The sequence below is a fragment of the Oncorhynchus tshawytscha genome, linkage group LG07, assembly GCF_018296145.1.
Source record: "Oncorhynchus tshawytscha isolate Ot180627B linkage group LG07, Otsh_v2.0, whole genome shotgun sequence".
Lineage (NCBI taxonomy): Eukaryota > Metazoa > Chordata > Actinopteri > Salmoniformes > Salmonidae > Oncorhynchus > Oncorhynchus tshawytscha.
In genome coordinates, this window is record NC_056435.1 from 65,176,436 (window position 1) to 65,187,751 (window position 11,316).

The following is an 11,316-nucleotide window of genomic DNA, read 5'->3' on the forward strand; positions in this document are numbered from 1 at the left end:
ATGCCAGCCAGATCACAATCTTGGTTTTAATGTTTCGTCATCATCATCATTCACCAAAGAAGCCTAATTGAATCTTAAATCACACAAAATGTGTGTTTTCTTGCTGTTGTTGGCAAGACTAGTCGTTAATTGAAACATGAAGTTTGAAGTACCCTCCATAAATTTAAGCTTGAATGTATTGTTTGTCTAATAGTGAGACGTCCAGATTTTTGCTCTCTGTTCGGCACTAACAGATTCTGGTGTATTACGAAGACTCACGGAGGGGTACTCAGTTTTCTCTGCTCTATATATAGTAGCCATTCATCTTTGACACATATGGTAAACAATGGGAACTAATGGCTAGTCATTATAATCATTTTTAATAACTCATTTATTAACATTAATAAATTCAACAGTAATGTACAGGTTACTGACAAAATAAAGGAAACACCAAGTGTCTGATAGGGCCACCACGAGCTGCAAGAACAGCTTCAATGCACCTTGGCATTGATTCTACAAGTGTACACCATTCTTCCACGAGAAATTTGGTGTTTTGTTTATGGTGGTGGAAAATGCTGTCGCATGCCCTGCAGAATCTCCCATAATTTTTCAATTGGGTTGAGATCTGGTGACTGAGACACACACACACTTTAAATGCCCTATGCTCCTCTGAGACCCCTCTTTCAAAGTCACTGAGGTCTCTTCGTATAGCCATGGTAGCTGAAATAATGGGCAACTGATTCCAGTACATAAATATGTATATATCATCATGTGTTTACGTAATTCCTTCATATCTGAGCATTGTTTCAAAAAACAACTATGACTATCAAACTGATATACAATGAATATATTTAATCTGATTTCAAATGGGATCAAGGATTCTGACTGGACCGTCAGAATCAGCAGTATCAGCACAGAGACCAAGGTATTGTAGACTCTCTGGTTCTCCTCTCCGTGCCTGTCTTCCTCTCATCCTAAATGGGTATGGAACACATTTTAAGGGTCATTCGATTGAAGGTGCATGGGCAAAAAAAGAAGACAATGGAAGTGATAATGCACAGATTGCTGACACTTACTGTTTTAATATACATGGATATGTAGTAGATGGCAGAGTTCTATCTCATTTCACAAGCGTCTCAAGAGTATGAGTGCTAATCAAGAATCAGACCCCCCTGTCCATAATCTGATTGAATTTAATCTGATTTAACAGTCAAAACTGATCCAAGGTTAGCACTCCTGTGCAGTATATACTCTGAGACACATTTTGAATAGGGGCCTAGACAGGGTTGTGCTACCACATTTGGGGCCCCAGGGCACCTGTTGTTGTGGAACTCAGCTAAAGTACTGCATTTCACCACATTTTGCCATGGTGCAGAGAGAAAACTGCAGTCTTATAATGCTATTCTACACATTTTGCCATGGTGCAGAGAGAAAACTGTAGTCTTATAATGCTATTCTACACATTTTGCTATGGTGCAGAGAGAAAACTGTAGTCTTATAATGCTATTCTACACATTTTGCCATGGTGCAGAGAGAAAACTAGTTTTATAATGCTATTCTACACATTTTGCCATGCTGCAGAGAGAAAACTGTAGTCTTATAATGCTATTCTACACATTTTGCCATGGTGCAGAGAGAAAACTGTAGTTTTATAATGCTATTCTACACATTTTGCCATGGTGCAGAGAGAAAACTGCAGTTTTATAATGCTATTCTACACGCTTTGTCATGAGGCTAAGTGAAAATGTTGCCGTTTTAAAGCTAATTTCCTGCAATTCTACACCTCCCAGGGTTGTGGGCCCCTTGGAGGTCGGGGCCTGAGTGCTCATTCAATAGTAGAGGAGATTTGTCTTGATTGTGTCATGCTTGACTACTTTATTATGGGGAGATTACAGCAATTAAGCTGGGCAGTGTAGGTTACAGGCACAATAAGACTATGTGAATTAGACCTGGGTTCAAATACTATTTGAAATCATTGCAAATACTTCAGCTGTGCTTGATTGAGTTTGCAAACCCCGCCCACCTGGCACTCCAGGCAGATTTAAGCAAATGCTGAAAGTATTTTAAGACTTCAAATAGCATTTGATCCCAGGTGTGATGTGAAAGTGGTTAACGTACACAGCATAGCCAGTCCTCTTGCTCCACAGTGGCTAACACCGCCTCATTCACTCTATGATAGAGCCGTTCTCCCTCTGGTGTCTGAAAGGTGAAGAGTCCCTCTCCAGTGTCACACATCCTGGGGAAAATACAGTTTACCATTCATTCTGTGAATGGCCTATGAAAAATGTATTTGGTACAGACTCCCAATAGTTACTTACACTTTCAAAAAATGATCATAAATAAGCATTAGCAAATATTTCTAAGCATTACAATCCACAAGAATTATAAAGCATAGAATTGCTTATTCACTAAAGATATTATTTTGTGTAATCCAACAATGTTTCATAATCTTAAATAACACTTTCACTTTCTCTTGAGGACCTCTGACTGGTCAATGGGCTGGATCGGTATCAACCGTCTTACTTTCACCTATTAAGTCATTTCAGATCAGCTGTTTCAGAGCAGTGGTCATTGGTAATGGAGCAGAGCAGCGTGAAGTCCATTGGAGGTTTGGGCTTTTTCCAAATGATCTCTCCTTCCTCCTAAGTATGCTCTAATCACTTCTCTTCAATGATTAGAAATGAAATGACTGGTATAGTAAATATGTCTATTCCCAGTGGCCCATGTCCAAAGAGTCCCAAGACAGGGTATGAACCCTGCATCAATTCTACCCCTAGCAGTATACTGTACACACCTCTTGGTCTATGAGGTCACTTATGTATTTAGATGTATGATGTACGGCTCAACATAGAGTATCCAATAGGAAGACAGCTACAAACTATGTTGACTTGGTTATACAGTATATACATTACATTGGTTAATAAAATTCTTATGAAGTGGTTTTATACCCAGATCCTCACCTCCCAGCTTCAAATGTGAACCAGTTTTGACCCCGACCGTAACGCCGAAGTGACCGCAGTGGCCAGGATGTGATTTTGAGACCAGGGTTCTGGGTGTCCCACAGCAAGAGAGTGTCACAAGTGATCTGTAGATTACATTCCCCACTGAATTCCATACACTGTGATGGCTTCATGAACACGTGGAACTGCTCTGGAAAAGAGAACAGAATACATTGATAAGCCAGAGACAAGGTGCGATCTGTGATATTTATTTTGGTAGTTTAAACTAATTAAATGGAACAATGTTACTTACATTACATAATTCATAGTTTCAAAATGTGGCTAAATATTTAGAGCTTCTATAAATGTGAGTGTTTTTTTTTTCTTTCTTTGAGCCCCGTCCCTCAGCTTTATATCACGCCAAGTGTAGTCGGCTTGTTGTTTTTCAGATGGAAAGATTGGGCCTTTAAAGCATGTTGCTCATATTTTTCGACCCATTTATTGAAAGCATTTGATCAGTACAGTAGCTTGTGTCATTGCTGGAGTATTATACGAACGTGGTCTATACCTCTGTGATCTCGATGTAGGCTCATGTTAAATAGGACTGGCTCCTCCAAGGGCAGGTCAGTAATTTTAGTCTCCAGACATTCCATTTGTAGCACATTGCACCATTCTTTGGCGTCCAACTCTGTTAGGAGTTGTTGAACGAAACGCTTTTAGAATGTGCTATACTTGTAAATCATTTCAATTTGTAGTTAGTTGTGTTGACAAAATACATTAGTTCAATTCAGTTCAATTCAATACAACATTAAGTTAATGTTTCCCCAAACTCACCTGAATCACATGCAAACGCCTTTGGTGAGTCATCATTGAACGTCAGAACCACAGCGTGTTTCTTTTTATCCCGTGGGGGTCTGGTAACATTTCTTATTTTTGTGAGGTCTGTCACCTGAAAGAATATAGGACACATGACACAATATTGGCCCTGTTTGTTGCTCCCAAAAGTTCTCTTTAATAATAAAGCGTTCATTATATAATAACAACCCTTCAACCAACACAGTCTTTATCAGATTGTTGAAACTATAGAATTACCCATATAACTTTTAATAGGATCTCTGTGGTTGAAACATAGTTATTTCATCTCTACTAAGCCACAAAGCTATATGTCAATTTCAGCTCACGGCAAGCAAACAGTGAGCCAATCTTCTTTATACTTCTAAATATATATCTCTTCTCATTTAATTGTCGAGACCATGTGGTACATTTGAGTGTGCAATGACTCTCATTTTCACAAATCAACAAAATAACCACAACTCTCAATGTTATTGATAATCATGGGGGGGATAATAATCTCCAAAGAAAACCACAGTGGTACACCACTCCAGTACTTCAGTTTGATTGCTTACTTTGTGGTGACATTGGCAGTTAGCCGCCTGTTCATTTGAGAACCTCTCCAATCTCTTGGGTCCTTTACTGGAGTCTCTTCTTAGAACAAGCCAGAACCTCCGATAGATCTGGACAAAACAGAGAATGATTGAGAAAAGAGTTCATCCACGTTGGGTCCAATGACTTGGTCTGAGGCTGGTTTGAAAACAGGCACTTACCCATAAATGCTTGCTGCGAAAATACACATATCCCTGTTTAACAATGTCATTAAAATACAAATCCATTGCTTGAACCCACCATCAGACACTCATGCTTGGGAGAAACTGGCACACAGAAGTCCCTTTGCTCTCTCTTTATCATGTGTCTCCTCCCGTCTCTGATTTGACAATACAACGCAGTGTAACGCAGGAGTAACGCTATAGCCCAATGCTCATGGGACTATTATGGGACTGGTCTCCTTCTGTGATGTAGATATTATGGGTGAGGCGGTTGGGGGGGGTGAGAGAGGGGAGAGAGAGAGAGACAGTGAGTCTGAAGTTTATATTCGGTAGGGAAGGATCTCGTCCAAAGAACCAGGATTCTCACAGGACCTCTAATTAGTAGCCTGTCAGCCTTGAGACTTAAATATAAACACAAATAAATATATCCTCGATCAAACCCTGTCGCTGTCTGTTTTCCTATTTAAGTGAATCGTGTTAGAAGCAACTCTCCCAACCGTTGCTACGGTACAATCTAGCCTCCTTAATTTCAACTCTGGACCTAGAAGCCAGTTCCACTGACGTTTATTATTATTATTTCCCCCTAACCCTACCACCCCTCCCTTAATTGGAGTAAACTGATGGACAACAACATCTAGGCTTCTACTTCCAGCTTATACATATTATATTCATATTACGGACACAGTATATTTTACATTAGTTATCTTTTGTTTGTTTTTAGTCCGATCCTTCAGCTACCCTCAACCCCTCCCATCTATCTCTGAAGACCATCTCGTTTTCTATTTGCCATATATTTTTCAACTGTGCTGTGATGTTTCACAAAAGTTCTGAACCTTTCTATTCTCATAGTTTCTACATTTCTACATTGTAATTTAAAGAAACATTTTTTTTCTAAGAGTATTATATTATCAATCGATTAACTTTCAGATCACCCAGCAGTGCTATTTGAAGAATTAACTCCAGGTAAATCTTGCAATTCTTCGGCCATTCCTGAACGTGCGACCAAAAACAAGCTACATTTGGACAGTACCAAAACAAATTATCTAGTGATTCTGTCTCTTTATAGCAAAATCTGCAGAGCTGAGATGGTTGTATCCCCCATATATACAGTAGCAGTCAAAAGTTTGGACACACCTACTCACCTCCAGGCTGTTTAAGGGCTATTTGACAAAGAAGGAGAGTGATGGAGTGCTGCATCAGATGACCTGGCCTCCACAATCACCGACATCAACCCAATTGAGATGGTTTGAGATGAGGTGGACCACAGAGTGAAGGATTAACAGCCAACAAGTGCTCAGCATATGTGGGAACTCCTTCAAGACTGTTGGAATAGCATTCCTCATGAAGCTGGTTGAGAGAATGCCAAGAGTGTGCAAAGTTGTCATCAAAGCAAAGGGTGGCTACTTTGAAGAATCTCAAATATAAAATATATTTTGAACACTTTTTTGTTTACTACATGATTCCATATGTGTTATTTCATAGTTTTGATGTCTTCACTATTAATGTACAATGTAGAAAATAGTACAAATAAAGAAAAACCCTTAAATGAGTAGGTGTGTCCAAATTCTTGACTGGTACTATATATAAGAATTTTGTATAATCATTTAAATTGAAAAACTGTGTCCCCACTGCCTTTTTTCATTGTTCTCCTCCAGTCAGGGACCGATTTAGACCTGGGCCACCAATGAATTATCAGGTAGAACAGAAAAACATCATGTTCCAGACCTCATAGGGTAACAACCTATTCAGCCCTTTCCCAAGCAGGATTACCCCTAATGCAGACTTAGACTATGATCCAATATGTTATCCTTGTTTTGAACAGGATTACCCCTAATGCAGACTTCGACTATGATCCAATATGTTATCCTTGTTTTGAACAGGATTACCCCTAATGCAGACTACGACTATGATCTAATATGTTATCCTTGTTTTGAACAGGATAACCCCTAATGCAGACTTCGACTATGATCTAATATGTTATCCTTGTTTTGAAAAGGATAACCCCTAATGCAGACTTCGACTATGATCTAATATGTTATCCTTGTTTTGAACAGGATAACCCCTAATGCAGACTTAGACTATGATCTAATATGTTATCCTTGTTTTGAAAAGGATAACCCCTAATGCAGACTTCGACTATGATCCAATATGTTATCCTTGTTTTGAACAGGATTACCCCTAATGCAGACTACGACTATGATCTAATATGTTATCCTTGTTTTGAACAGGATAACCCCTAATGCAGACTTCGACTATGATCTAATATGTTATCCTTGTTTTGAACAGGGTAACCCCTAATGCAGACTACGACTATGATCTAATATGTTATCCTTGTTTTGAACAGGATAACCCCTAATGCAGACTACGACTATGATCTAATATGTTATCCTTGTTTTGAACAGGATAACCCCTAATGCAGACTTCGACTATGATCTAATATGTTATCCTTGTTTTGAACAGGATTACCCCTAATGCAGACTACGACTATGATCTAATATGTTATCCTTGTTTTGAACAGGATTACCCCTAATGCAGACTTCGACTATGATCTAATATGTTATCCTTGTTTTGAACAGGATTACCCCTAATGCAGACTTCGACTATGATCTAATATGTTATCCTTGTTTTGAACAGGATTACCCCTAATGCAGACTACGACTATGATCTAATATGTTATCCTTGTTTTGAACAGGATAACCCCTAATGCAGACTTCGACTATGATCCAATATGTTATCCTTGTTTTGAAAAGGATAACCCCTAATGCAGACTTTGACTATGATCCAATATGTTATCCTTGTTTTGAACAGGATAACCCCTAATGCAGACTTCGACTATGATCCAATATGTTATCCTTGTTTTGAACAGGATAACCCCTAATGCAGACTTAGACTATGATCTAATATGTTATCCTTGTTTTGAACAGGATAACCCCTAATGCAGACTTAGACTATGATCCAATATGTTATCCTTGTTTTGAACAGGATAACCCCTAATGCAGACTTAGACTATGATCTAATATGTTATCCTTGTTTTGAACAGGATAACCCCTAATGCAGACTTAGACTATGATCTAATATGTTATCCTTGTTTTGAACAGGATAACCCCTAATGCAGACTTAGACTATGATCTAATATGTTATCCTTGTTTTGAACAGGATTACCCCTAATGCAGACTTAGACTATGATCTAATATGTTATCCTTGTTTTGAACAGGATTACCCCTAATGCAGACTTAGACTATGATCTAATATGTTATCCTTGTTTTGAACAGGATAACCCCTAATGCAGACTTAGACTATGATCTAATATGTTATCCTTGTTTTGAACAGGATAACCCCTAATGCAGACTTCGACTATGATCCAATATGTTATCCTTGTTTTGAACAGGATAACCCCTAATGCAGACTTAGACTATGATCCAATATGTTATCCTTGTTTTGAACAGGATAACCCCTAATGCAGACTTAGACTATGATCTAATATGTTATCCTTGTTTTGAACAGGATTACCCCTAATGCAGACTACGACTATGATCTAATATGTTATCCTTGTTTTGAACAGGATAACCCCTAATGCAGACTTCGACTATGATCTAATATGTTATCCTTGTTTTGAAAAGGATAACCCCTAATGCAGACTTCGACTATGATCCAATATGTTATCCTTGTTTTGAACAGGATAACCCCTAATGCAGACTTAGACTATGATCTAATATGTTATCCTTGTTTTGAACAGGATAACCCCTAATGCAGACTACGACTATGATCTAATATGTTTTCCTTGTTTTGAACAGGATAACCCCTAATGCAGACTTAGACTATGATCTAATATGTTTTCCTTGTTTTACACACACAGTCATCCATACAATAGATATTTTCAGACCACATGTCATTCCAACTCGCCAATGAAATGAGAAAATAAACTCTACACATTCCTTTACACATGCTTGAAATTGAATGAGGACTACCAATGCAGTATTACTTACAGTTATTCTAAAAACAGCCCATTATACTCAGGCATATGTCTATGGGGCGTGAGGTTCACAAAGTCCTATTTAGTAAGGCAGGGTCATCAATTGCTAATGCTAATTCAAGACCTGTGGCCTCTTGCTACCACTACTGCCAACGTCAGCTAACTGTGAGAAACATTTACACACATACCGATGACATGGGCAGTCGTGTGGCGTGTATAAACAGCATTGATACCATGCACTCAACAACTCTTAAAATATAGACTTTTCAGTCTGACTTTAAACAAACTATAACTTATAAAGGCCTTATGAAGCTTCATAGTCCTTTATAAGGCCTACATAGATGCTTCACAAATCATTTATTAGAACAATGATCATGCTATTTACTGTATATGAACCCAAGTTTAGCAAAGCCCGGATATATGATATTAAAACCTGAAACTAAGAACGGATAGTTTACATCTGTTAATCAATTATTTGTATGGCATCTACGTAGGCTTTATAAAGGGCTTATGAAGTTTTTTATCTAGCTGAAATGTATGCACAATGATGATGGGAACACATAATAGGCTAAATGAATAAAAAACTATTAGTATGTCCAGCTTCTCTTCTAGCCTGCTTCCCAGTAGGCTTTTTGAGTATGCTAGAATAGGAAAGGAGTTGTTGATGGTCTATTCTCCCAAAGGAGCGATCCGCCTAAACGTGTAAGTAGGAAAGTAAGAATAGGACGTTTTGTAGTATGTGACATTTCTTAACTTTGAGTCAGGATGCCACACACTCATTTCTGCTTTTCATCTAGTATGAATTTTCAATATACCTAATTACCACTTTTTTTTGTAAGGAAAACTATTTCACTTGTGTTGTACGCAATTATAGGTCATATTTCATAGAAATATGGAGACACTGGACAGTTACTTTACTAGAATGTTCTAAAAATAGTATGTAGTTTGGTTAATAGCTAGTTAATATTTTAGTAAGCAGTAGGCTAGTAGTCATAGGATTATTTATCAGTACTTCCTCTTCCATTAGTTATTGTACCTGACTCAAAATTACAATGTATGTTGACTGATAAGGATCCAACTAGCTAATAAAGAGCTATGTCAAGATGATCGTACCACGGTGATCACACCTTATTCATGCCACCCTGCATCCCACTGCTGGCTTGCCATTGAAGCTAAGCTGTGGTTGGACCTGATCAGTCCACGGATGGGAGACCAGGTGCTGTTGTTGGAGGGCCAGTAGGAGGCACTCTTTCCTTTGGTGTAAAAATAAACAACAATCCCAATGCCCCAGGGCAGTGACATTGCCCTGTGTATGGCGTTGTCTTTCAGATGGAATCTTTTATTGTAAGACTAGGGGTGTTAACCCTGGTGTCCTGGGTAAATTCCTCATCTGTCCCACATGGCCACCTAATCATCCCCAGCTTCCAATTGGCTCATTCACCCCCCATCCCCTGTAATTATTCCCCAGGTTGTTGCTGTAAATTAGAAGGTGTTTTCAGTCAACTTACCTGAAAATCAAGGGTTAATTTAATTATGCCTCTGATACACCAGTCCTCTGACTTTCACAGGACCGCATAGTGACCAGCCCAGGTTTCAAATAGTATCCTGCGTTGTGTTTGCCTGAAGTGTCAAATGTGCTGGGACGGTTCCGCTGTCCACTGAGCCAGGCAAGCTCAATTACTCTAGACTACATCACTTTCAACAGCTTATACTCTTATTATGCATAGCCTTGTACTCACAAAGCAACAAATTACATTTGTTTTGAGTTTAGCTCCACACGCATTTCAGGTGAATGACACTTGGCAGCGGTCCAAAGCAAAGACCATGTTGAGAAACCGAGGGTAAAGTTACTCTCACCTTTGTTATAACACTTGCCAATGTTTTTGTGTGCTTTACGTCAATGCTTTGTCAATGCTTTGAGTTCAAAACTTGTGAAATAGCAGAACATGAGGAAAATATTGAATCTGTGTCAATCAGGTGGTGACAGACAGTCCCTTTTGGGAAAACACATACCGTAAACATGCTGCATGTGTACACAGTGTGATATTTGTATTGGGGAAATCTTTTTTTTTTTGGCAATCTGGTTCTCTTAGACTGGGACTTTAGTCAAATATCATGATAGGTGAAAACACTTTACTTAAGAGGCCACCAATAAGGTCACACATACAGTGTTGTGCAGTCATGCTTCAAATACAGTATCCCCATTATATGTAGTAAAAAAGACATACAATACATTTTTCACTTGAGGTGTGATGAATCTACTTAAAAAGGCATGTTAACCCTCAGAACATATTTTACATAAATGTATTACCAACTGGAGTCATTTTGAAACCTAGAAGAAGCTATTGGAAAAACTAACAATCCTAGCAAAATGTCCACTTAATTATCATCAAAACATCATTAGACATGTACAATAATAAAAATTAAGAAAACAAAGCAGACTGTTATTTTAGCAAAATAACAGTTAATTTGCATATTCTGTCAAACGAAAATCTACATTTTCCCCTTAAATAATGTTGCAGCTTTTTTTTAAAAGTATAATCCACATTAGTACTAAAAAGCAGATGTTATTCTAGTACCATTTCGGTTTTTTTATAATATTTTTTGTAAATATAGATTTTGCCATATTTCTGTGGTAAAAACGACTGCCATTTAAAAGGGTGGTACACCAACATTTGAAATATACTTCAGTTTATTGAAAGAAAAGTGATTAATTCATTGATCCTGCTAGACAATTACCCAAAATATGGCTTTGTTTCTTATTTTAATTTACTTACCCTACAGCCAGCATTATCATTGCTGCTAGTCAAGTAATGGGGTT

The 11,316-nt window shown here is 38.1% G+C and overlaps 1 protein-coding gene across 3 annotated transcripts; it reads right to left on the reverse strand.

Annotated features, from left to right (window-relative positions):
* Window positions 1-352: 352 nt before the first annotated feature.
* LOC112255045 (docking protein 5-like) lies at window positions 353-4,747 on the reverse strand. 3 transcript variants are annotated; one of them, XM_024428095.2, is made up of 7 exons: window positions 4,523-4,747; window positions 4,325-4,432; window positions 3,753-3,867; window positions 3,487-3,606; window positions 2,940-3,129; window positions 2,098-2,215; window positions 353-953 (listed from the first exon to the last, which is right to left on the reverse strand). In XM_024428095.2, the coding sequence occupies exons 1-7, from the start codon at window positions 4,586-4,588 to the stop codon at window positions 888-890; spliced, it is 783 nt and encodes a 260-aa protein (XP_024283863.2). In that variant the 5' UTR covers window positions 4,589-4,747; the 3' UTR covers window positions 353-887. The 3 variants fall into 3 exon arrangements, with proteins under 3 accessions (XP_024283863.2, XP_042180757.1, XP_042180758.1); XM_042324823.1 differs by having other exon boundaries at window positions 4,602-4,733; XM_042324824.1 differs by lacking the exon at window positions 3,487-3,606 and having other exon boundaries at window positions 4,523-4,733.
* Window positions 4,748-11,316: the final 6,569 nt, after the last annotated feature.

What these genes read in the sequence shown, in the direction of transcription:
- LOC112255045 (XM_024428095.2), bottom strand. Translation starts at nt 4,588, where the DNA reads ATGGATTTGTATTTTAATGACATTGTTAAACAGGGATATGTGTATTTT. An exon ending in ACTGCCAATGTCACCACAAA is followed by an intron (nt 3,868 to 4,324) that starts GTAAGCAATCAA and finishes ATATTCTTTCAG; the next exon opens with GTGACAGACCTCACAAAAAT. An exon ending in TTCACATTTGAAGCTGGGAG is followed by an intron (nt 2,216 to 2,939) that starts GTGAGGATCTGG and finishes TATTTTCCCCAG; the next exon opens with GATGTGTGACACTGGAGAGG.